General features: G+C 40.5%; 1 protein-coding gene across 1 annotated transcript in view; it reads right to left on the bottom strand.

The window, feature by feature from the left end:
- Positions 1 to 2,762: 2,762 nt before the first annotated feature.
- The window catches only part of LOC144532690 (sodium/potassium/calcium exchanger 3-like), a 133,335-nt gene continuing 108,591 nt past the window's right edge, over positions 2,763 to 27,506 (bottom strand). Inside the window, exons 4-17 of the mRNA XM_078273597.1 lie at positions 27,126 to 27,200; positions 26,618 to 26,702; positions 25,529 to 25,632; positions 24,872 to 24,946; positions 23,844 to 23,869; positions 23,671 to 23,724; positions 20,627 to 20,754; positions 19,801 to 19,961; positions 18,051 to 18,291; positions 14,325 to 14,491; positions 12,494 to 12,608; positions 11,645 to 11,757; positions 7,695 to 7,760; positions 2,763 to 6,795 (exon numbers count right to left, since the gene is read on the bottom strand). Of these exons, the coding sequence (XP_078129723.1) occupies positions 6,646 to 6,795; positions 7,695 to 7,760; positions 11,645 to 11,757; positions 12,494 to 12,608; positions 14,325 to 14,491; positions 18,051 to 18,291; positions 19,801 to 19,961; positions 20,627 to 20,754; positions 23,671 to 23,724; positions 23,844 to 23,869; positions 24,872 to 24,946; positions 25,529 to 25,632; positions 26,618 to 26,702; positions 27,126 to 27,200 (1,560 nt within the window). The 3' untranslated portion in view covers positions 2,763 to 6,645. The remainder of the gene's footprint in view (positions 6,796 to 7,694; positions 7,761 to 11,644; positions 11,758 to 12,493; positions 12,609 to 14,324; positions 14,492 to 18,050; positions 18,292 to 19,800; positions 19,962 to 20,626; positions 20,755 to 23,670; positions 23,725 to 23,843; positions 23,870 to 24,871; positions 24,947 to 25,528; positions 25,633 to 26,617; positions 26,703 to 27,125; positions 27,201 to 27,506) is intronic.

Genomic DNA, 27,506 nt, shown 5'->3' with positions numbered 1-27,506 from the left:
AACACAATTAATTGGGAGACAGTTTGGGACAACATTTTCCACTGTTCCAAGAACCCAAATCGCCAGTATATCCACTTCGACATATGTCATAGGACATATTGGACTCTTCAGAAGAGATACATCTCTAAAGCCATTCCCACCCCCTATTGTACGTTCTGTCAACCTGAACAAACTGGAACTTTCCTGCACATGGTCTGGGAGTGTGAACAGGTGCATGAGTTTTGGAATAAAACAACATCAATAATATCTGATGTGATAGGATGTTGAATTCCTACTGACTCGATTGTTTTGTTACTTAATGACGACTCTAAATTACACCTGCTTGTGAGACAAAGGAAAATTTGGATAGAGAGAGAAAATGATAGTTCAACGCTGGCTCCCCCCTCACTCGCTTTGTATAAAACAGTGGTTAGCGTAATTTCTAGACATAGTTATGCTTGAGCTCTCTACAAAGCAAAATCATCAACTATCATCCTATGGGAAAGCACAGCAGCGCAAATATCAGACTTAATGACCTCAGCCCCACAAGAACTAGAGGAGAGTGATTAGGCAAGGTGAGATTTCTGTTTGTTTGTTTTGTTTTCCTTGAGCCCGCACAGGGTTGGGGGTGGGAGAGGTTTTTTGTTTTTGTGTAATTTGTGTTTCTCTGTTCTGTGCACCATATGAAATTACCTGTCATACATTGTGGAATTTGTTTTGTATGTCTGAACAAGATAAATGGTGCTAATAAAAAAATTATCACAAAAAAAAGTATATGCGCTGTAAACCCGTTGTTGAGATAAAGGTGAATGAATTTATTTTGCTGTTGGCATCAGTATTCAGGTAAATCCTACTGAGATGTAGGCTATGTGTCTCATTGCTCCTCTCCCTTCGTGCTGTTCGCTCGTTGCATTGGCTGGACGAAGTTAGGGTCTTATTTTTGTTTCAGCTGGAGTTAATTGTCAGAGATAACTTTTTATAGTACTATAGGTCAGAGAGTAGTCCTCTTCCCCAATATGGCATGGTATACATACCCACACCTGTTGTCATTGACATCAGCTCATGCGCATTTTTCTTATTTAAAAAGAAAGTGCCCCCTTACTGACAATTGTCTGGCGCCGGTGCTGTCTTTCAGTGGCTATACTTTTATGCTAGCTTTTTTCTACATTTTCATGTATGAAAAAGTGCTGTATAAATAAAGTCTGACTGATTGATTGATGATACTTTAATAAAACTAAGGTCAGCCCTTAATAGGTACATTTCTGCATGCATGTGTGAGTTTGTAGGTTCAACAAAAACTTACTACAGGACAAGGCTTGTGTTACCTTAAGCAAAGACAACTTTATTAATGCTCAGGTAGCAAAATGATGTCTAAAATAACATTTGAAACATCTAAACACAAAGTAAACCATTCTGTTGAAAAGTTTCTTGTGTATGAAGAGGTAAAGCTTGGATACGTCGAGAAACGTGTCGTCTGCAAACACTCACTCTCCATCTCTTACATCCTATACTAACAACAGCATGCAGTCATTTAGGATATCCAGTTCAAACTAAATCCAGTGCTGTCTAAAAACTCATTGGACTCTCATCCCAAATTACATTAAGATTGATCATAAATAATTTATTATATTGAAATCTTCCATGCGAGTAAACAAAGGACAATAGCTTCGGAGGTCTCAAACACATCAAAGGGGGGTACAAGGGAGACCTAGGATCTATGAAAATATATTCGACAGATATACAGATTGAGACAAAAAATATATAAATACATTTACACCTATCTATACACATATGTACATCAGCAATATCACCCATGTGAATATCACCAATTATTTAGAAATCTCCTCGACAAGAGGCCTCTTTTCAAAATGTGAGTGCCTTTGTTTGTAGTTTGGTTAGTTTCAAAGACATGGTACCCTATGTTTAGGTGTTAGGTACACACAGTGAATAGCAGCACAGAATGTATTGAACCAAATAATTTGTAGCATCAATTGGTAAATGGTAAAGTGCATGATACAGATATTTTGTAATATATATATATATATGATAAACTGAAGAAAAAAAACGCCCTGGGTTATAAAGATTGTGTTAAAACATTAAATGAAGATTAATGCCTTGTAACCAGCGATGCCAGCATAATGTATGGTATAAACTAGATTAAATATCTGTATCTGAGTCACCCTACTAAACATGAGCAGTAGGGAGCATGTAGCTAGTGATAGGTATAGAGACAGAGCGCATTTAAGTCCCGCCCCCACCGAAGGGGGAAAACAACTCTCTGCTCTCCATTGACTTGAATTGTGTGAAGGTGTTTCCTTGTCAATTTCGTCTGCTATCAAACAACAGAAAAATGCCTAAAAGCTGCCGTGTGGTGATATTCACTACCAACAATGTAAAGGACGTTATGTCTGACGTTATGTGTGTTAGCTTAACTTACAGACATTTGGATGTATGTCTTGGTAACAAAATGCTTTAGCTTAATTCACAGACGTATAGTTAGGCTAAAACTGACATTTGGCTATTTGACTTGATAACAAAATGCTTGCTGCAAACATAACATCAGACATAAAGTTAGCTTAGTGTCATGATCCCACTGTCTCCCCATTCTTCCTGCTGATTCCTCACGTCTGTATCCACTTTTGACTTCATAAAAGCTCAGTTTTTCAGGTGGGCAGCTTATAAAAACTTAAGTCATGGGTTATTTACCCTGTTGGTAGTGAATATCACCACACAGCAGCTTTTAGGCATTTTTCTGTTGTTTGCTAGCAGTTGAAATTAACAGGAGGAACCTTCCTCCTGCAATACAAGTCAATGGAGAGCGGAGAGTTGTTCCCCCCCGGTGGGCGTGACTCTATTGGTTCGAGCCAGGAATGCTACAATACACATGCATAAAGATCCACTTCTTAATGTCATATTCAATTGTCAAGTCAATTGATAAAATGAAGGTTCCTATTATAAAGGAATATTTACTTGGATTTAATGGATCTCTGTCTGGGTTTCCATTCATTAATTCAGTTCTTTCAGAGAATTTATGGAAGCCCATTTTTTTCCGCAAGAAAAAGAAAGAAATGTTAGAAATGACGAATATAAAATAAGTCGTGATGATTCAACATTTCAAGATACGTCAAGGATAAGTCAAAACTATGATTCAAAAAATCAAATATAATTGATTCAAAATAAAATTGTGCGATTTTAAAATTGACCTATGAGATAGTAAGGTGAAATAATGAGATACTTATCAAAGTCAAAATGATGTAAGAGTTAAACATATATCAATACTTTTAACTTAGTATTTCATTATTTGGCTTAAAAGTTAAAGTTATGACTTGCATTCTCATCATTTTGACTTACCAAGTCAAACTTTCGACTCAGCATTTCATAACTGACTAATGATTATTTTCTGGTGGAAATGGGCTTCCATGTAATTCCTCTAGAAATCAGCAGTTGCTTATAAACTCAACACAACTATAACAATTTCCAGGTTCTTTCAAGTAAATGAGTTACGTACTTTGTATACGGCTCAAAATATTCTCGCTATTTTCCCTACAATTAGCACCATATTGCACTCTTCTTTTAGGGAAGTTCTCGACTCAATTATTAAGAAATGATTGGACTTATAAAATCAATATTTAAAAGCTGTGGCATGCAAAAATGCTTCCCTCAGACTGTAAATATCTCCCTTCAGGTAACTAGAATCTACAGTCTTTGATAATGATTTAAACACTTCAGCCTACCAGTAATCTGATTACCAATTTAGCCTGCCAGTAATTTGTGTGCGAACCGACTATGCTGATGTTTAGAGCTGTAGGGCTCCGTTTGTTAATAACAGTCCTGTTTTGATTGTTTGTATAGTGATTGATAAATAGTTCCATAAATAATTCTGTAACAGTGTCACATTTTGACAGACATTATCGACAATATGAATACATCATGTTAAAATCTATTATAAATTTCTCTTTGATCTTTAAAGCAGCATATTTACACATCCGTAAGCTCATAGTTATTGCATTACATAAGATTCAAAACACATTTAAACCCTGTTTTCCGGTCATAGCACAGAGTACTCTGCCTGTGTCTCTGAAATAATTAAATATGGACGATATATATATATAAACAAAAAAACAATTATTTGTACATTCGAAAGATACTATATCTCAGATTTTATATTTTACATTTCTGATCAATAAATTAAAAGTGTCCCTGAAACAAATCAGACTTAGTTGTGTATTTTAGCAATTGCCTTCCATAAAAATATATATAAACTGAGTAGAGCACTCGACATTTGAAATGAATTTATCTGGAAGAAAAGTTGACATTTTGATGGATACTGTGAGAACCAACAGGCTCTGACAGACAAAGTGTTTGTCATTTCTGTGGTGGAAGTCTTTGAGGAATAGTGTGACTTCGCTGGCGTTGTGCCTTGACTCCTGTAGCGGAATAAAAATTCCCCCGTAGGGGTTCACGAACCACGTTGTACATGCTCTAAAAACTAGTAGGAATACCTATCTCAATTTACCACAAACCTACCATATCTGGACAAATCTAGACATTAGGTATTACAAAATACAAACAAAAAAGTCAAAACCCCAACGTATTGGGATAAAGCTGGGATAAAAGTCCTGATGCTTTATATTGCATCTTTACTCTACTCGTACAACACTACCACTTCATTAAAATCTCACTTCCTTTTTTGGGACAGAACATCCATCCAAACACAGAGGAAATACCTCGTCCAACTTGCTCCCCAGTTGTTTTAAGTAATGCCACCACTGTTCTGAGTCTATTTGGTTGAGAGAAAAAAACAGCAGCTCATTATTTTCTGTCCCATAGGTGGCAGCACACACTATTACACCTCTCCACAACAATCCCCCCCCCCCCAAAACATAACATTTGCTTTCTTAAAACCTCAACATTATAATTTCATACAGACCTGCTTCATTTTACAAGGAAGCTATCCCTATAATCAGCACGCGTTGGGAGGAGAAACACTCACAGTCTCCCTGTGAAGCTAGTTTAAGCTCTTCAGTGCAAGGTTGAATTCTGTTTTTAACACACACACACACACACACACACACACACACACACACACACACACACACACACACACACACACACACACACAAAATCAAGTTCATTAATGAAATCAACAAGACAAATACCTTCAGAGGAAATTGTGATTGTTTGGACATGAGTGGTCTTGTGAAAAACATCTTAGGTGTAGATTTCCTCAACCCGGGGTCCATAAAAATAAAAACCTGCCCTGGTGTTTTGTGACCTCCAGAGGAGAAATGTGCGTATGACATGAATAAATAATAAATATGACATCTGGGGGAGTATTTACAGAGGTGTACTATTTACAGAAAGAAAAGAAAAGAACTTTCCACAAAGCTAATTCCCTTCCAGTACAAAACATAGAAGCTACAGAGGTGATGCTATTGAATTTAATTTATAAAAAGGTGAGTGGATAATGCCCTGGTTTTGTGTGTGTGTCAGGGGGGTATTTTCAGGTATTTTTTTCCCCCAAGTTGTGTAGCTGTCTTAAAATGTTCTAAACAAAAGCAAAAACAATAGCTGTGTCCCACATAATGGGAATCTAAATAGTCTAGATAATGGCGTTTGAAAAATGTGCTCAGCATAACAGATGGTACTCTTTGCCTGAAGAATTGTGTTAATGAAATAAATGTAATGTTTGTTTGTAATCAGGGTGCGATTTGCCGGTTACCGGGGGGGGGGTGTTAGAGGCTAAAAAATAATTTAGCAGAAGCTATGTACTTTTGCGGCAAAGTGAATTCCGCTCTTCGGCTTGAAAGCGCTGTGTTTTATGTTTACACCAGGTTGTGCTATTTCATATGAGATTATTTTCCATTGGATATTGCAGTGCATATTTAAGTGTTCTGGCATGGCTAGCCTAGTGACACTATATCCATGGTATTGAAAGGGGGATTTCATTCTTGCATGTTTTGTTTTGTTTTGCTCGATCAAACCCGCCTTCCCCTGCTTTTTTCACAAATCGCACCCTGTTTGTAATGTTTAGACGACATTATCTGCATCACAGAGCTAACCTACACCCTCCCACCCATTTACATCATTGCTTTTATAGTTATTACTCTCAACTAGTAGATCTAAAAGACCTGCCTTTCCTCTCAGGAAAGATTAGCAGCTAGAAAACATGACTACTTTCACACTAATACGGGGAAATTTCAAAAGAAAAGGTCCTCACGTCAGAAGCAAGCAGTAGTCGGACAGAGAGTTTTTGTTGTTGTGGCTGTTGTCCTCTGTGCTGTCCTGCGTGAGGGTTTGTAACGAGTCAGTCATTTCCATCTCTGCTCCTGAAACTTAATCCTGCACTCTGATTGATCGTGAGCAAACATCTGAGCAGCTCCATATTGCACCGAGCAGAAAGACAGGCATCAGAAAAAGAGTAGCAGAGTGGGACGCCTTCTCATAGATGAGAATAAAAGCAGGAAACAGTGTGTGTGAGTGTGAATCAGACCTGTGTCAAACGGTGTTTGCAAATAATTCTTGCTGTTAGATTCAGAATGATACTTTCTGGCTCTCATTCTATACTTAACTTCACTTAGAATTCCTTGCAAACACCACTTTTAGTGTGAGTGTGTGCACACGTTTATTTGTGTGCGTGTGTGTGCGTGTGTGTGTGTGTGTGTCTCAGTCATCCCGGCAGGTTGGCAGGTTGACAAAGGTGAAGATGTTGTATTCGATGAGGCAGGAGAAACACAGGAAGATGGAGTAGAGGAGGAGACACATGAAACCCAGGCGCTTGTCCAACGTCCACTTGTTTAGGTGAACTCCCAGGACCTGGACAGACAGACAGACAGACAGAGGGATGGACAGAGAGACAGACAGAGAGAGAGAGAGAGAGAGAGAGAGAGAGAGACAGACAGACAGACAGACGGACGGACGGACAGAAATACAGACAGAGAGAGACGGACAGGCGGGCAGAGAGACAGACAGACAGAGAGACAGACAGGGAGACGGATAGACAGACGGACGGACAGAGATACAGACAGAGAGATGGACAGACAGACAGAGAGACGGACAGACAGGCGGGCAGAGAGACGGACAGACAGAGAGACAGACAGACAGGAATGTGGGTGAAGAAACAGGCAGGTAAACAGATCAATAGACAGATTGAGACAAACACATGGAAAGAAGTCAGAAATCTGTCAAAGGAATTAGTGATAAGTAGGGATGTAACGATGCATCATGAATCCGTTATAAATCGATAAATGTTTAAATATTACAACCGGTTGAGATTTTTAAAGATATTATTAAAGATATATATTATTGAGAAATTAAAATCGCAATGTTGCAATTTTAAACTGCCTAGGGCGTAATCTACTTTTGATTTCACTTGTTTGACTTCAGCCGTCCCTACGTCTTCTCAGTTTCTTTATTTAGTTATTTGAATGTGGGATTTGTTTTAAAAAATCAAATTAGAATTTCTTTAATTTCATTTGTGTTATCTGCACTGAAATTGCATTTAATACAATTTCATCAGTGTCACTTTTGATAAGAAGACACATCTGTTGTTTTGCAGTTTATATATACATAAAGGAATATTTTTCAGTCATTTGTGGCCTAGTGCTCATTCTGTTAAATTAAATCGTGAGAAAATCATATCGTGAACTTAAAATCGTGAATCATATCGAATCCCTACATCCCTAGTGATAAGACATGCTGTCGTATATACTCACAGTCATAAACACAGATGCCAGCAGGAGCCCCACAGAGAAGATCAGTCCTTTACTGTTCAGTTTGATCTGCAACAAGATCATGTGTGAGACATTAGTACCACAGTAGTACATCACTTTGAAGACAAGTAGAAAAAGAACAAAACTAACTTTTGGAATGATCTTAAATGAACATTTTTCCTGTGGCCTGGACACACAGCAGGAATTTAAATGATTTAACATTTTGTGGCAAAATCAATGCATTCTAACAGCACCGTAAAGCACTGGGGAGCTGCAGATTCATTGATAATTTAGTGTTGGTTCTGACTTCGCACATTATCTTTTCATTTCAAAACATATTGCGAGGGAACACAAAAATAGTCCCCCCTCAAGTGACCTAAATCCAATGAAGTTGGGATGTTGTGTAAAACGTAAATAAAAACAGAATACAATGATTTACAAATCCTTTTCAACCTATATTCAATTGAATACACTAGAAAGAAAGAATATTTAATGTTCAAACTGATAAACTATTGTTTTTTTGCAAATATTCGCTCATTTTGAATTTGATGCCTGCAACACGTTCCAAAAAAGCCCGGACAGGGGCATGTTTACCAGTATGTTACATCACCTTTCCTTTTAACAACACTCAATAAGCGTTTGGGAACTGAGGACACTAATTGTTAAAGCTTTGTAGGTGGAATTCTTTCCCATTCCGATGTACGACTTCAGTTACTCAACAGTCCGGGGTTAGGGTTAGCCTTAGCCTAACATTATCCCTCCTCTCTTTGTTTACGGTCTTAACCCCGCTTTCCTGCACTTCCGGTCGGCAGAGCTGTGTTGATAGACCTCGGCAGTGCTGTAGTATTCGGTCTCGTCAAAAAATCGACCGCAACATTTGCCTCATGCGTTGGGCGAGAGATAGGGCTGCACGATTATGGCCAAAATGATAATCACGATTATTTTGATCAATATTGAGATCACGATTAATTATCACGATTATTTGTTGATTTTAACCAAAACAGTTGTTATTGTCACATTAATTATAACTGCTTTCACATACATATTGTACTACATTCCTCCTTTGTTGAAGGATACTATGAAGGAGTATGCCATTTCAGCTGTTGTGTGACCGCTTTCCACACATGTGAGTTTGCCGTGAAAAAATACAGGCAACGCAATTTTCTGTTCACGTTAACGGCACATGTTAAAATTGGCACCGGTGCCCGGGATCTACCGGACAAAATAGCAACGTGGATTATGGTGCCACTTAAATGTCTACATTGCGCTCTGATGCTCCAAAACAGACGTTAGAGACAACAGAAACATCGTTGCATGTGACGCTAGTAAACACTAATAACACACAGCAGGTAACGTTAGCCTACCATTAGCTACAGTAGTAACTGGATTAAACACAAGACGGCTAAACGGTGTAGTGTGACTGTATTTCACTGTAGAACACTAAAGCTATGAGCTAAAAGACACAAACTAGCAGTGGTCACTGCTGTTGTCTGAAAAACAACACAGACGGGACAAAACGTTGCGTTTACTGGTAAACTGGTAAACCTCATGACGACTTATGACGACTACTATCTGTTGTGGAATTTTCCTGACGTTACTCTGTCCTCTGTGACTGTCTACATCTAAACTAAGCTGCGCGGTGCAGGGAACAACTCTGATTGGCTCATGGAGGCACGTGATCAGAGAATGGTTTACGGAGCTTTGGGAAAAAAAAACTTTGATATGGAGCGTTCTATGAACGGAATGACGCATTTTAAATATCGCTCGATAACGTGAATTTGATCGTGGGATCCAAAATCGTGATCGTGGTTAAAATTCAATGAATTGTGCAGCCCTAGCGAGAGAGGTTACTTCTTTGAAAAAAATAAAATAAAATCCATATAGGCTGCTAAGTGTATAAATCTTACCTCGTAAAAACAAATAGTGCTTTGTGAGTGTCTTGAGCTCATGACAACTAGGTGACATTCACAGGTGTAGACTTGAGCAGGTGAGCAGTGATCGAGGGCGTGACAAAAATAATCGTTAAAACCACCAAAATAATCATTAGTTGCAGCCCTACTATAGAGCTCAACAGTGACCCCCCACTTTTTTGACTCTGGTTCCAGAAGTGTTTTTCCCTGTTCAGTATCTCCATTGACGTTTCATTAAATGCTTATATAAAGAGTTTTGAGCCTGGAACCAAGCTAACCAGCTACGAGATGAATCGTGACCATGAAACATTTGATTTGGCGCAAAATAGCATTTTGAAAACGACAAAAAATACTGTGTTACAGAAATGATCATAGACTTTAATGGTGGCAGCTCGCTCTAGCCGTTCGCGGTGCGCTAAACATTTCCATTGTAACCGCGAGTTCCACCAATCAGAGACATTGCTATTAAGCTTAGGATTGTGGGTAGTGTATTAATCCATGAGATCGCAAATAAAAGCTGTTTTTCTTAAAGGTACACTGTGTAGTGTCTTAAGTATTTTAGTAGCTAAAATCAATGTCTTCATTCATAAATATGTCCTCATTGGTGTAAAATTACCTCTGCCAATTATGTGACTTATTCTCGTAAGCGAAGAATTTCTTATCTGTATTTACATTGGACGGGCTAGTCCAAGGAGGCTTCCATGTCGTTCCGCCATTTTGAAAAACTATCATCGCTGAGAGGGACATAGAGCACTAGCCTACCTGTCTAGCTAATCCACAACTCGTTTTCGTTCAGAGCCAGCGCCACGTGACTGAAACCAGCTGAAACGGAGAAGGAGATCAGTGAGAGGCGCTTGTCACTGCCCCGAAAAATTTCAAAGCCTGCACTGCATTTTAGTTCAGAATGGAGGGTCATACTTATGCCGAGCCACAGGAGAAAGAATCCTCGTGGCCAAAAAAGCGAAAATTGGAAGACATGTTTTCATAGCTTCTTGGTACATAACGGCTACCGTAGTTAGGCGTAGGCGCTAGAGAGCACTATTCGTTTGAATGCAAAATACAATTTCACCGCTAGATGGGAGAAATTCCTACACAGTGTACCTTTAAAACAAGGCTGTTACACAACCTCGGAGCTCATGGTCAGTCTACCTCGGATGGTTTAGACATGTTGGCTAATAATCAAAATCCTTGAATGTGAATGAGAACAGCTTTATTGGGAATTTGGTTTATTAAATACTGTGGAAGAACTGACACTGGCTGACACTAGACAGGGTGCAAATACCACGTGATGACGTCACACATATGCTCATTAGCACATGATGTCATCTAGCGACATTAAGTGACTTTTCCATGTGCATTTAACTTGGGAGGAGACTTACTGCTAGACTGTGTGAATCTAGGCTGAGTACTTTCTGTAACAGGCTTCTCTGCTTGACTGTCACTGTGTCTGCCGTCTTAGGTTACGTTGACTGCTTTGTTTGTGCTGTTTTTTTTACCTAGAATTGTGTGTGCTAGGATCTTGTCTAACTTTCAGTTAGATGTACTTAGCTCTAGCCAGGTTAGCCATTGTTAGCAATACCAGTTAATAACAACGCATTACGCTGTTTTTTGTGCATACAAACAGCGTAACAACATGTCTACAGATAGAAGAAGGACAGGACTGTGTGTACCTGTATGTTACTACAGCTTTCACTACTGTTGATGCATGGAGCATCCATGTTGGATTTTGAGCTCGGGGTACTGCAAGGTTGTCTGACTTCCCAACTCGGAAATCCGAGTTCAGGGGGGGCATGTTTCCGACTTTGACCTCGGACCTCCGAGTACAAATGGAACGCACTATGAGTTTCTATTGCTGAGCTATCACCAGCTTTGTTTGACTCATTAGCAGGGGTGTGACCACCACAGTTGAACTTTGGTATTTAGCTAGTTTCAACAGGCCAAAACTTTTTTTTAGTTTCTGATTTCAGTAAGATGTGTATGACATCTGTGGCTGTTAACCTGAGAAGAAGTAGTGTGATGTACATTGAGGAGTGTGCTACTTACATCAGAGCCGTAGTTGATAGCCAGCGTCTGCAGGGCCCAGGGGAGACCAAGCCCCACCAAGATGTCAAACACGTTACTGCCGATGGAGTTGGACACTGCCATGTCTCCCATTCCTGAACAAAGATGGAGTTGTAAAGCAGAAGAAACAGATGGAACAGGAAAGGAGAAGAAAGACAGCATGAAAGGAAAAGTGAGTGAGTGGGCAACGAGGCGACAGGAAGTGACACTGGGGGCGTGGGGTGGGGAGGGGTGGGGTGGTGGTGGTGGGGGGGGTGCTGCGACACGTCGGGACAGAGGTAGGTGGATATGGGCGAGATCAGTGGAACTATCTGTCTGACTGACGTCCCACAGAAACAACGAAGCGGAGAAGCGACAGCAGTTACAAAACGAAGGACGGACGGTTAAACTGCGGTGGCGAGTGTGTGTCTCCCAGCGAGCAGTCAGACAGAGCCGTTTAAATATTTGATGACAGGAGCAAGAATAAACACAGATGAAAGGATGGAGGTAGGGACCCTGTCGGGCTGTCTTCCCTCATCACCCCCCCATTCTTTACAGTCTCACCACAGGGACGGAAGAGGGACAGCAGAAAAAGATGACGTGCCTACACACACACACACACACACACACACACACACACACACACACACACACACACACACACATCCTCCCCAGCCATCTCCTCCCCTCTCTGGCTCTTTAACAGCGGCCTCACTTTGATTCTATTGTTTGGCCTCCCTCGGGCCGTAAGTGTGTGTGTGTGTGTGTGTGTGTGTGTGTGTGTGTGTGTGTTTGTGTTAAATGACAGCTTGGTAACCTGTCGTCGTGTTGTGTGTTTGTGTGTGTGATTACCTTGTCGTGCCACTATCAGGCTGGCCATGCAATCAGGGACGCTGGTGCCGGCTGCCAGGAAGGTGATGCCCATGATGACATCAGGGATACCGAGTGTGAAGCCTATCACTGTTACCTGACGCACAGACAAAGAGAGACAGAGACAGACCATTACTGCTTGTATTTTGGCAGTTGTCTTTGTGTTAGAGAGATAGGAGAAAGATGAGACAGCTTGAGATGGGCTTGGAACAGAAAATGCCACCAATGCTCGTTGTGGTGGATGAATGGGTTAAACACAGGACTTGCACCCAGGAGGCTGGTGTTTGTGTTAAGGTAAAAAGCTAGCTTTACTATTTCTGTGGCTCAGGAGGTAGAGTTGTTGTCCACCAATCGGAAGGTCGGTGGTTGATTCCCTTGCCTCTGCAGTCTACATGTTGCAAGATACTGAACCCTAAATTGCTAAAACTAGTGCAGTACCCGCTTGGAGCGATGTCTGTTTGGAAGGGGCCGATTGCTTGGTTCCCAGTATTGCTGCTTGCAGCGTTGTTGGGTGGCGTGCCTATTCAAAGTGAGAACCACTCATCCAGTGGTAAATGTACTGCATTTATATAGCGCCTTTTCTTCCTTACCGGACGAATCGCTTTACAATTTGCCTCTCATTCATCCATCCACATGAATCAATGGTGGCGCAGCTGCCATGCAAGGCACTGGCCTCCTCATCAGGAGCAACCTGGGGTTCAGTGCTCAACCTCTACTGCTCTACCTCCTGAGCCACAGCCGCAGTTACTACTTCACTCTCAACACTACACTTCGTCGGTCCACAGCAATACACCTGCCATGTGCGAAGTTGGTTGGATGAATGCTTTTTGAATTTTAGACGTGCAGGGTTTCCCCTAAAATCATATGGTTTTAGGTTTGTTAGCAAGTTTGGTCTTTAACCTTTTTTAATTGTTATTTACCTGTTTGAGCTTTTCCAACGTTTTTAGACGCAGATATGGTAATAATTGTGCTCCGAAATGTGAAATAGCTTCTTTTTTTTTTATTGAAAATAGTAACATGTTCTGAGGAAGGACCCCATAACCCCCGCCAAATACGTACACCTAAGTCTTCCACAAACCTAGGCATAACACTGGACATGTATTTGGATCTTGAATCAGCAACATTCAGTTGCTTTATTTCAGCTACTTATTTTAGGACCGATTGGTGGAATTGCTGTGGATGAAGTACACACAGCAATACACTGGTAAGAACAAATTATGTTTAACCATGTATATCTAGCTAATTTAACTAGCTCACATTACTGTATTGTGTCAACAGTTAACTTCATTTAATATTGTATGTGGCGTTATCGTTTGCTGTGTGCAAATGTTCCACCAAAAGAAGTTCCTTCCTGAGACTATTTTGCAGAGCCCCCGTCACTGCGTCTGGAGCTTAGCGAGATTGTGATTGGTTCAAAGAAATGCAAACAACCCAGAGCGTTTTTTTCTCACCTATCAAGGAATGTATCTGTGTGGATATGTCTGGAAATGCGAGGCAAAAATGTGCTACTAAATTGCCCTTTTTTCATGTTTTCACTAATGTACCTCCTCCACCACCAGCACACCTTCCTCCCGGCTCCAGTTTGGTTTTCTTTTTCTTTCCATTCCAGCCAATCGTTTATTAATTTAATTTTTTTTATATGGCTAAGGGATTGTTAATTTCACAGGTTAATTGCTACACACAACATTAAAGATTTAAAACAAATGTAAATGTATAAAATCACACAGGCTATGGCAGAACATCATATCACTGAGCATGTGTGTTTTTATCCCCATCTATGCCAGTTTGCCTTCCCCTCTTCCCAGTCTCTCACCATCCAGACCATGATGTAGGAGAAGGCGGCGATCCACAGGGTGGAGCAGAAGAAGGATAGCATGAAGTAGTTTTCCCAGCGAGGCTTGGCACAGTTGGGGACGGTGAAGTAGAGCAGCAGGCACAGAGGCCAGGCCACCAGCCACTTAAGCTTGTTAAACACACCAGCTGCAAACACACAAGATAGAAGACACAGTGTCATGGCTCAGGTACATGGAGGCAGGGGAAAAAGACAGATTATTATGCCCTCTTATACTATGTCACGTCATAATCCACCTCTTGGTTTCTTTGGCTGATTTGTTGTGACGTTTTCCCCAACAAGTTGTGTTGATGTTATGTCCGCATCTTCAAATGTCTACAAATGAACTGTCAACTTGATGTTGATGCTGTTTGACACCTGAACGAAGACAGACCTGGTCCAAAAAGAAGAGCGGAAAGGATAGGCAAGATACGACAAAGGTAGGCCTCTCATCTTTACCTTCAGTCGGGCGGTTAAGTGTTTAGCTTTTTTAGTTTTCAAATGCACAAGCAAAACCAAGCTCTGCAATCCCTACACGTAAGGAGAGTAATTAACATTTAATTTCATTTCATTCACATTTCAGATTTAAACTGATGTCCACCCATAAGAACAGTTTGCTGTCGTATTCTGTTTAAAAAAAAAGAAAAAGATTCACAGTGTTTCCTCTATGTTGATAGCATAGTGGCGGTCCGCCACAGTAAAATTTCCAGCGCCACGGTATCAGAAATAGGGCAGACGCACAACAGGGTTTCCGCTATGTACACCGCGCACCACCGCTCCTTCAGCTGTTTATGAAAAGTCATCAAGTCGTAGCGCCGTCTGCTCTACTGAACTCAAGCGAACTGTCATCCGCTCTCTCTCCCCCTAGGGTGAGCAGAGCAACTGGAACAGTGACAGGACGTCATCACTCGTGAAGTTATGGCAACCAAATAAACAACAGGGCGAGTACTACTTCACTCAATAAGTGATAAACAGCGACGAAAGCCGCGACATGAAATCCACACTCACGCCCATGAAATATGACAGCTACAGTTTATTGGAAAATAGCATTGTGGACACTGAAGTTGATGAATTTACTGTTTATCAGACCCCAAATGAGACAAGAAGCTAACGTTAGCCACGCTGCTGTGATGGCCCCTCTGCCTTTGACTCGCCGCTGTGTGTATTCCTCCGACACGCTGTAGTAACATTACTGATTTAAAACCGTTTTCCAGGTTAGTGGGGGTGCATACCACTCAAAACCAACATGAACCAACTTTTGTTAAACTTGATCAAATTATGATCAGATAACAGCAAATTTATCAAGTCACTTAATACTTTCATCAACTTTTTGTTATTATTTTCACATTATTTTTCAGCTTATTCTCGCTTGTTTCTTTGCAATCACGTCTGTGTATGGCGGTGAAGTCGGGACATGGTTAGCTTAGCTTAGCGTTAGGACTAAAACCGGGGTGAAACAGCTAGCCTGACATTCAACAATATGCCTGCCACCACTTCTAAATCATATATATCTTGTTTGCTTTCACACCCTCTGCTTCTGCCCCCTCTACCTTCTAGCTAAAAGCTTCTCCCCATCCGTCTGTCTGTGTTGTGAGTTGTTTATCTTCTCTGCTTTAAATACTAGGCTTCATTTCCACCAGTTGTTCACTCAGCTACATAGTCAGTCTCGTTCCAGACCCTTGTTTGGACTTTTGCTAGTTTGGTCTCCCTCTGCCTGCAGCATTCCCCCCCGCCCGACTCCTGCCTCTGTCCCTCTCCTGCTTTGCCTGGAAACCGCACTGGATCAGCTCCGCTCTCCCCGGCTCTCTGGACTGTGACAGTGCCTTGCTTCCCTCTGCCATTTCCCCTCTCAGCCTTGGACTCCGACTGCCAGCCTCAACCTTTCCCCTGGTTCCTCCTCGCCTAGCCCCTGCTCTCCTCTGGCCACAAACACTCTGCTTCCAATTCTCTTCTTCTTCTTCCAAGTATCATCAGTTTGATACCTTGTTCCATTACTAGCCTCTGCCTCTGTGTTCTGCACTTGGGTTCTCTGAACTACCTCCCGTGACATATAGTGCGTTCCATTTGTACTCGGAAGTTGGATTTTCCGATGTCAAAGTCGGAAACACGCCTCCTGACCTCGGATTCAAGCTCGGAACTTGGAAAACCACGGAGTACCCCGAGCTAAAATCCAACATGGATGACCCGTGCATCAACAGTTGTGAAAGCTGTAGTAACGTACAGTTATTAGCACTTCTATAGTACTTCTAGGGATCTATGTGCTCTATCTGCATTTCTGGCACGCCGCTCTCTGTTTACATTATTTTCCACCATGAGCACACAGCGACAAACACAAATCAACAGAGAACTCTGTAATGAAACATAATCTAACAAGTGTAATGAAGCGGCTCTGTTGTAAAGGCTAACGTTGCTCAGTTAGCACAATGATATCATGTTAGAAAGCACAGCTGAAACGATTTGTCATAAACTAAGTAACACTAACAATAGTGTTAGGCCACGATGCTAACGGCATTGATAACTAAGCCAAACGGTGCTGTCACAACTATTGTAGTGATTTAAAAGCAACCTGTTTCTTGCAGATTGCCACGTTACTGAGAATACAGCTGTTAGAAGGTAATATATGAAGTCAAAGCTAACTCTGACAGCTGTAGGGCAGCTAACATAAACTTTAGCTGTCTCCATGAAGCTCCCAGCTAAGCTCCTATAACTCACGACGCAGTTAGGAAACAAGAACGAGCTAACTATTCATAACAAGCATTTTGGCTCGGTGGATGTCGATTTTAAAGTCACGTTAAAACTATTTCCCATCCTTCCAATTTCCAGCCGCAGCCTGTCACTCCCCCTGTACTAACGTTACTCTGTATGTAACGTTAGTAAATTTAGCTCACAATGCCTTGTGTTTCTCACTCCCGTAACTTATTGTTCATCAGACGTGACATGAGAAGAGGGAGATTAGCTAACGTTAGCCAACCTATTTATAAAAAGACAATCACATTTGAATAGTAATTTCAGCATTCGAATAGTATTGATTTTTTTACTATTGTTCTACTATTACTGTTTATTTGACTTTCGGAATTCGTTCCAACAGCCCTAATAGACATGTAGGTTTTGGTGGTGGTAATGTGTTGCTACCTTATCTTGCAGTGACTGTGTGCAGCTTCCTGGAGTCACTCCAGAAAAGAAAACAAATAAGTGGATTTCCAAAAACATTGAATTATTTCTTTAAAGGTCCCATATTATAGCCATTTTCAGGTTCACACAGTTCTCATACTGTCTGTCTGAAAATACCTGTATTCACCCTCTGTCTGAAACGCTCCATTTTAGCACCTGTCCCTTTAAGCCTCCCTCCCAAAAAAGCCCAGTCTGCTCTGATTGGTCAGCGTTTCTAGGGCTTCTGTATCTGCACTCTCGGAATCTCTGCACCATCATTGCAGCCGGGGAATTACTGTAGCGGCACTTTATACCTATATAAAGTATAGTTGTGACATCACAACCAGTCCTGAAGGCACGTTCAATGGCACAATTTCTGAATACAGATGTGTGCATTTCTCTGTGGATTGTCATTTTGATACTTTGACAGTATTCATATAGCACCGCAACCTGCTTTATAATCAAAAAGACATTCTTTTTACAATATGAGACCTTTAAACAAAAGTGACGCAAAATAAATAATTTACAATAACACACAGATGCATCTCTAGCAGGTACCTGGGCACTGGAAGGGTACCAAGGGTCCCTCTCCATCCTCTTCTTCTTCCTCTTCATCGTTCTCGTTGTTCTCATTGTCCTCGGTCTCTGTCTCGTTGCCCGCCTCTTGGTCATCGCGGCGCACGCTGACGCCCCTTTCAGCCTTGGACAGCCCATTTTCTATGCCCCGCCTACTTCCTCCTTTCACTGGAACATCCGAGTCACCGTTGGTCAAAGTCCGGGTGTTGATTAGACGCTGCCTCTGTATCACACACACACACACACACACACACACACACACACACACACACACACACACACACACACACACACACACAGTTAGTTTAGTTTAAGTGTTTCACCAAACATAAAATACAAATTACATTGAAGAAATACAAAAATACTGTACATGTGAGGGTGTGGTAGAAACCTGTAACGGCCTATATAAAAAACACCACCAAAGGACATGCACAAATGTAGGTCAAACTAAAAAAATACAAATCTATCAGTTTGTCATACAAACATACTGATGGAACACCCTGATCCAATTTATTTCATACAGCAGCTTCATTCATCAATGTGAAATTCAGACTTGGGCAACAGATCGCTATATTTACTGGGAATTTCTTTCGTCTTTTACAGTCAGAAAAGTTATAAAATCCTTTTAAATTAAACTAAAAGCAAATGGTCATCACTTTGTGACACTTGAAGTTGAGTTGTGTGTCATGTCTTACGCTCGGGCTGAACACTTTAACGCTTTTATTTTGAAAATGCAATTTGAAAGAGTAATTTCTTTGATTGCAAGAGCTGCGAATTTCAGCTATAAAGTTGCGTAATAAATAGTGTTGTAACAAGCTGTAGCTAGTGAAGGTTTAAGCCAGCATCTAGCAATTTCACCGGCTATCATGACAATGGGCACATCCACTGTTTGAGCTTGGCAAAAGAGTTTTTGTGGAAGACAAAACAGCACTTTGTATCATGTCTTTATGTTTGGAAAGATATGCAGTGGGCTGTTCATATATGACCAACAGAGTGGTGAATCTTTTTCTACAGACAAGATCACATAAATGTCAGACAGCTAGCTCAGCAGTGTAAATGACAGCTGGTGAACAGCGTCATCAGAATCTCCCTTTAAACATTTAGTCAGATATTATTGGTTTAATCTTGTAACCTTAAAGCTCTCAATTGAGACGTCCAAGATTCAGGCCTATGAAGCAGCTCATCCTGTCTGTGAAGCTAATTTTAGCACTATCTTAAGATGCTATGAAGCAGAGCTGTTGACTGTAGGTGTCATCAGTTGATATGGAAACATTGTAGGATGTGAATTACTAGGTGCCAAAAGCCGAAAATGCAGAAAATCCATGTTATCCACTTCTTTACAAATGAAATAAATGCATTCTTCTTAGAAAACAATTAATTTTTAGAAATGTCTCATGATATATTGTCTCTAGAAGTGGATTATTCAACTTTTGTTGAAAGAATTGAATCGGGACAAAAGCATACCGTCCCAGCACTATGAATTACTAGCAGTTTGTCATCATTACAACAACTGGCCAAGCATGCAGCTGTTCCTGCAAACGTATGAAGTAAAATAATTTGAGTAACTATCTGCAGAGGAAAAACAACTGCATCCTGGGTGGTGTTAGCACAGACAGGGTGCCATTATGAAACCAAAAATATAATTTTTCTTTGTTTCTTTTAGGGCAATTTGTTTTGTTTCTCTTTATTTCGATCAAAAGTGCAGCTGTGGTGCGCCTGTGTGCATCCTGACCTCGGTGATGAGCATGCGGGAAGCCATGGTAAGGCGGGTTCTCGGGGAGAAATGACTGGTGATCATGATTCTCATGCCCGCCTCGGAGAAGGACAGCTGGTGGGGGTACGCCGACATCAGCTCGTCCACCATCAGCACCGACGGCTTCCTGTGGTGGTTCGCTGCAGGACACACACACACACACACACACACACACACACACACACACACACACACACACACAGGTAATTACAAAATATACACAGGCACTTATGCTTATGCTACTACTTATATTCCCACTGTACTTATTTATATTCATACTGTATTCATGTTGAAGCTGCACATTATGTTCACACTGCACTACAATAGAATTTGTTTAATCTTTAGAAACACTCTTTATAAAATAATCTTAATTTACTTCTACTTAACGTTTTTATGTGTTACTGTAGCTATGTTACTTTATGTTACTGTACACTTATTGACTTGCTCTTTTATTACTAACCCCAATGCCTAACCCCAACCAACTGAGCTGCTTCGTAGGGCGGAACTTGGCTAGAAGTTACGTGGGATCCATAATAATGCAGCAGGGAGGCATTTAGCTTAGCTTAGCATAAGAAATGGAAGCAGAGGGAAACAGCTAGCCTGGCTCTGTCCCGAATTAAAGAATACATTGACCAATCCCTGCAAAGCTCACTACTAAACATGTATTTATTTTGTTGAAGTGGTAAACAAACAGAAACTAGTGTATTGTATTGAAACTATTTCCTGGTTAAACAACAGTTTATCCATCTGCCCAGTACTTATATACACGTCCAGCTGTTGAATCCTTGTAAAATATAAAGTGCACCTTTCTTCAGTAGAACAGCGGTAGCATCACATCCATCGTCTAGCTCAGCGTTATTGGCAGCTCCGTTCCTTAAACTAGACGGGTTCTTCTTCCGCCTCTCCAGGAAACGAACAATATGGGAGTTCATCCTGAAACAGACACATTTATTTAATTATCTCAACATTTATGTACAGCATCTGTGAATCTTCCCCATGATTTGAGATTTTTGGATCACAAAACACTTTGCAGTTATTTACCAGTTTTGTTTGATTGACAACTGATAACAACTTGATATTTTATGTAGTTTCCTTTTTTTGTAAATGTTTCCATCAACATTAAATAACACTTTTTATTCCCAGGCCACAGAGAATACTCAATTCAGATTGGCTGCACGGTGTGCATTATCTTATAACTCATAACTGAAAGGCTCTGTGTTACTGTACGTGCCGTGGTGTTTTGTGTCTGGGTTTTGTGCTTTGATCCTCTCCAGGTGTGCGCCCCTGCCAGTGACGTCACACCCGTGAGCTGAAGCTGCTCAGCTGTGATAATCAGGAAGAAGCAATAAGTGGCCTCGCCGAGCTTCAGCAGCCAGTGTGCCAGACAGCTGAGTGGAAGCCGTGTCTGTTGCTCCAACACAGTTGTGCTGTGAAGCGTTGTAGTGTTTATTAGGATGTGTTAACCGAGTCCTAATCGTTTGTTACTTTGTTAAAAACTTTGCTCTTTAGTTTACTTTTAGTGATTAATATTAAACGTACAATATGTAACTTTCTGCCACTAGGGGTCTCTCAACCAAAACAATGGAATGTAAACACAGACGTTTGATGACGTAGGGAAGTTGCGTGGAATTATGGGAGTTTTTATTGCTAAACGCTATTGTTGATTAGAATGCATCTGTTCACGGACGAGTTTACCCATTCAAGTTTATTCACATTACGTTTAGTAACATTTATTCATGTCATGCTAATAAAATAGCTGCAGTTTCCTCAACATAATTATGTTTTTCTTGATTCAATCTGTATTGGTAGCTGGCTGACCAGTTAGCTAGTGAGCTGGCAAGCTAACATTAGCGGCTAACGTTAGCAGGTTTTACCACACTATCACAATATATTTCACATGCCAATGTCACCTTTTGGATTTTACCAGATGGACGGGGTTTGTTGTAACGCTAGCTAGCTACTCAACGAGGCTGAGAGATGGGTGTGGGTGGGGATTGCAGGGGGAATCTCCGAGATGGCGATGATGTTCGATACCTGTTGTGCAGCAGCAGAACATCTCCCCCTTCACTTTTCTGTAATCTTAACTATTCGTTTTGGTGCTTAACACACCTGTTGTCGGGTTAATTTAGCTAGCTAACTGTAAATACAGCTAAACGCGAAGGGGGGAGAAACTCGACAGGGAGGAGATTTTCGGTACAAACACTGTTAGCGTTTACGGAGACGTAGCTAGCTAGCTAACATTATGGATGGCCGATGTTGTGACTAGGATGCCTGGGTCTGATATTCTCTGTTTCCCGACGCTTCATTAAACTACCGTTAGCGTCGTAAGCACCGGCTGGGGCTAACGGTAACTAGCTATTGCTACATGTACCGGCTGTGTTGTCAGCTATCATCCCGAATGATGTCTCTTTGTGCCGGGGGAGTGAGGCAGGCAGAGCGGAGTGTGCTAGCTGGCTAAATTAGCATTAGCTTAATCGTCTATCTATACAGCTAACGTTAACGTTACTAGTGAACTTATTCGTGGGTTTAGCGCAGTGCTGCTTTTATCCATGGTCAAAACAATCATACTACTAATAACTTTATAAGTGTGTTGAACGATGTTGTAACCCTATGATGTTATCCACCAAGCATTAGCTAGCATTAATGTTAGCTACTTGTCAACCAGCACATACATTAGTAACATTAAGCTGGATTAATATTGATATGTATCAATAAATAAGGTTTCTGCTGTATTACTGTGTTGCAAAGTGGCATGTAATTAATCACACAATTATGCATTTTGGCAGAAAATACCAGTTACCAGTATTTATTTCTGTGACATTGTATGATTTACAATTACTCTCGAACGTAGCATCTGGGTGCCCATGTTTTGACGGAAGTTACGAGTAACTAGATGGTGAAAGGTTATGACGCCACTGACAGGCGACTAAATGAAACGTGACGTGTCTGAAAATAAAATAACAGATTTCTCTGGGTTTGCCATTTGATGGAAACATTTGGGATAGTGTAACTACACAACTCAAAAAAATATATAACATAGGTATGGTCGTTTTTAGACATTTTAATGCAGAAAAGTTACATATTGTACCTTTAATCTTTGGTTTTTGTGGAGATCGCTTTCAGTTGTTTAGTGGTGTTCCTTGGTTCAACAATAAATTACTTTACCCTTGAACTGCTTCCACCTGTCCCCCCCCCAGGGTTTCACACCTGCCTTATTTAGTTTGGTTGAATTACACTACAGTTGGTTTTACCCCTTGGTGCGGTTCTTTGGGCATTTTGGTGTGATTGGATTTTTCCAGGTGTGCAACGAAACCGAACCAAGGGGAAATCGCTCCAAGTTTACAAACTCATCAACTGATTTGGACCAAAGCAAACGAACTATAGGTGTGAAAACGCCAGACAATATAGGGACATAACACTCTGACACAGAGTCATCATCTGCATTCTAGTTTAATACTCGTACACAGGTTGACCCAGAGAGTGCCCTGAACACATTGTTTCCAAAAAGTAATAGTTACCAAAAATTACATTTTGGCCATGGTATAAATGGGATAATCCAATCTCACCCATTTGGTTTGAAAAATAATGTGCAGAACCTGACCACGAATATAACAGTTTCTGCAGTTGCTTTACAACAACTTTTAATGTGAATAGGCGCTGATGTAACACAGCAATATGGCTCTCGGAGAGCACTCTGACTGGTGAAAATGAACAACATTACATTGATATGCTTTACAGGTTTACTGCAATCAACGGATTGTGGCCCCTGTTTTAAAGTGCCCTTATTTTGTCAATGAGTATTCTTTAAGAAAAAAAACATAAGGTGTTGAACTTAATTATAGTACTTACTTCATGATCAAAATGTAGACGAAATACATCAGAATCAACGTGAGAGCTTCCCACCTGGAACGCACAATGAATTTAGCATGTGAATTATTCTGTAAATTACAATCTGAGGCATGCCGTTCATTCTTGTGGTTCATTTTAAACAATCAATACTTATTAAAAATTACCAAACTTACCAAACCACTTTTTCATCATAGATGAACTGTAATATGGAAAAGAGGAACATGACAGAGAAGTGAAAGTCCTAGGTTTGAATATGTAATTCACACAGCTGTCGAAATCCCACATGTTGTCAACACACAAAGGCATAATTATATGTGGATAATCACAACAGTCCAACCGGTTGTTAAGTTAAAAATATATTCATAATTCTCCTCGCAAGACACTCTAGCATGAATCTTTGTAATTGCAATGTTAAAGCTATAGTGCGTCATTTTTTTGTCGCCAACAACACTGTCGGAGCATCCACATGCCTTCGGTGATCCTGCACCACCACTCCTCCATGCAGCTGCTAGTAGCGTTTATCCCGTCAAATCAAGGAGGACAGAGAGGATTAAAAAACAAAAAAACATGGACTCTTCAGGAGAGGTAATTATCTTAATTACTTTAATTAAAATTAGTTTAAATTTTAACAGAAATGCGGTTGTCCGTCGGTCACTTTCTTCGGTCATTTCAGTTCTTTTGCTGAACGTGTAGCTCTTTTCCTAGCAGTACAATCACTGGCCGAAACATTTCGTGGGTGCTTCTTCGGGTTTTCAGTAGTGCTGTCAGTTAAACGCGTTATTAACGGCGTTAACGCAAACCCATTTTAACGGTGTAAATTTTTTTATTGCGAGATTAACGTTCTTTTTGGCCTAGCAAACTTTTTAGTTTTTTTTCACATGCTGTTGCAACAACTAGTAACGTTAGAAAAACTACAACACCACACCGGATCTAGCTAGACCGGAAACAAAACAACAGGCATGTCACTTGTTTGGGCTTGCCAGCCGGCCAAAGAGTAGTAGGCTAATGTTACGTTTTTGTTACGAAATGGATGCACTGGCAGATTCTGAATGGAACACCATTTTGTAAACATACTGAGAACTACAGAGTGCTGTATCAACACATTTGGCAATGGCTTGAATGTAACGTTCATTAATATAAAATAGGGGCGCACTGTAGCTTTAATATGACTGTGTTTGGGTAATATCAAGATGTTCCTTACCACTATAAGAGCAGAGATAGACAGGGTGTAGTACGTAGAGTCTCTGAGCAGAGGCCAGCGGGAGAGACGAATTGCCTGGGAGACAGACAGACAGACATAGAGTAGTGAGATGATGCAACTGAACTACATTTTTTGTCCTGTTGAGTAACACATCCCACAAGGTACTCACTGCTCTGCACTACTAACAAGATAAACCAAGCTCTGTATGTGTGTGTGTGTGTGTGTGTATGTGTGTGTGTTGGCCTTACATAACATGTAATCTAAATAGGAAAAAAAAATCTTTCAAGTATGTTTCTCTTTTCCTCCTGGGATTACAGCTGAACGGGACAGATATGGTTTTCTGACACACACACTTCAGCTACAAAATAAATGCAGTTATGAAATGAAGGAAAGAGAGATAGAGTGTAGTTTCCATCCAATGTTTAATGTGAACCGTTTTTAAAAAGGTATCAACTTGGGCGTACTGCAGAAAATTCAAAATAAAAAATTATTCTTTAACAACATCGGTCGGCTCATGGATGCATACTTAACAGTGCAGTGTTTAAAATGCTTGGTAATGTTTTGCGTGAATGTTGGGAGGGAAACATGGAAAGAGAGAAAGAAACAGACATAGGTACCGGTACGTGTGTGTGCGTGTGTCTGTATTTTGCACTATACCTCTAGGGCGAATATCCCACACACTCCAATAATGCAGAGGATGTTGAAGACGGCCGAGCCCACGATGGTGCCGACCCCGACGTCACCTTTCGTGATGAAAACTCCTGCAGCAGATCGCAAACACAAATTATCACACGCGACTTCCATCTTTATAAATACTATTTAAGTAGTTGTACATTTTTATTCCCAACTTGGGGGGGATGTATATGTGATTGTACATTCTTTCCTTCATTCATTATTTCTTGTATATTCTGTATGTGTGCTGTGTGTCTGATATTTTGCTGCTGCAGCACTGACATTTCCCAATTTGGGATCAATAAAGTCTATCTAATCTAAGTTAGTTCACATCTTTTGGTTGTGTGTAGTCAAAAAGCCACCCGATCCACAATGCTATATTAGCCCTGCTAACGGTAACTGAATAATAATTGAGTGCATTAACAAAAACAATAATTTTCAATTGAAGCCTCTAAATATTTATGCATTTTTTTATATTTATGTTCACAGGGACTTTATTCTGAAAAGGTTAATGACATTTACCTTGGGGTCCGGACACCCAAACTGTCCAACGATAAATCTGAGCGCCACCAGACGTTTATTGGAATAAGAAATTAAAAATTCTGTCACATAAAATTGTAGTTTTTCCTGACTTTTCTCTATTTTTTTCCCTTTTTCTGTGAAATATGGGACACATGTACCTCTTAAAACCTCTCAAAACCATTAATAAGAAAAATCTAAGAATGAAAAATTGCAGTTGAACTCATAGATTTAAGTAGTCACAGGCTTAAAAGTTTGCAACAAGCTTATTTGCAACTCTCAATCTCTAGAGAAATGTTGTGGAAAACATAGCTATACATTGCAATAAAATACAAATATCTGGATATGTAAATATACCAGCAATAAATAGAAAATACAAATTATTATAAGAAAAGTATTATGAGAGTAATGATAACCTAAAATCATAAAATGCACAAAACATTAGCAGAGTAACATTGTATAGCAGTCTGTATAGTCTACAGTCTGTACAGCTAAAATGTGTGTGTGTGTGTGTGTGTGTGTTTGTATGTGCGTGCGTGCGTGTGTGTTTCTCACCAATGACAGAGGTGAACAATTCAGGAGCTGAACTGCCTGCTGCCATAAAGGTTGCTCCGGCAACATCCTCACTCAGCTGGAGACGCTGGTGAAGAGAGGATAAGAGGAGGACAGAAAGAAAGAAGGAAAGGAAAAAAACAAAAGAATAAATAAAGAATAAAGAAACAATGACAGAAACAAAAACAGAAAGGGAAAAAAGAAAGACCATATAAAGAAAGAAAGAAAGAATAAATAAATAAAGAAAGACAGAAACAAAGAAAGAAAAGAAAAAAGAAATATATAAATGAAGAAAAACGAAAAAAAAGAATACATACACAAAGAAAGAAAAAAGTAAGAAAGAAAAACAGAAACAAAGAAAGAATAAATACAGGAAGAAAAGAAAGAAAAAATAAATAAAGAAACAAACAAAGAAAACACTATTCTTCACAGAAATACTGTACATCCCAGCGCATCCCAAAGGGAGTTGTTGTGTAGTGATGGAAGCTCAGTGGAGGCGGTGCTCTCTTACCTCACATAGCTTCTCCAGAGACGGGACAAAGTAGTCGTCACACACCAAGGCCAAGGCCAGGAACATGTAGACCGTCTGCACACGCCCACACACGCACACACACACACACACACACACACACACACACACACACACACACACACACACACACTGCTAAAGGGACAATAAACAACTATATATTTTTTCTCGCTAATCGAAACGCATCACCTGACCGCTCATTTACCGCGCAACCCGGAGCGTGAGCCCAGCCCGAGCCCGTGTAAAATTATAGAAATTACCGAAATGACGTAATTTCGGTAATTTCTACGTTAGCTTAGTGTCATGATCCCACTGTCTCCCCATTCTTCCTGCTGATTCCTCACGTCTGTATCCACTTTTGAC

This window comes from Sander vitreus, chromosome 17 (genome assembly GCF_031162955.1).
Source record: "Sander vitreus isolate 19-12246 chromosome 17, sanVit1, whole genome shotgun sequence".
Taxonomy (NCBI): Eukaryota; Metazoa; Chordata; class Actinopteri; order Perciformes; family Percidae; genus Sander; species Sander vitreus.
The sequence above is the reverse complement of the archived record's forward strand: the minus strand, read 5'-3'. Positions and strand labels throughout refer to the sequence as shown.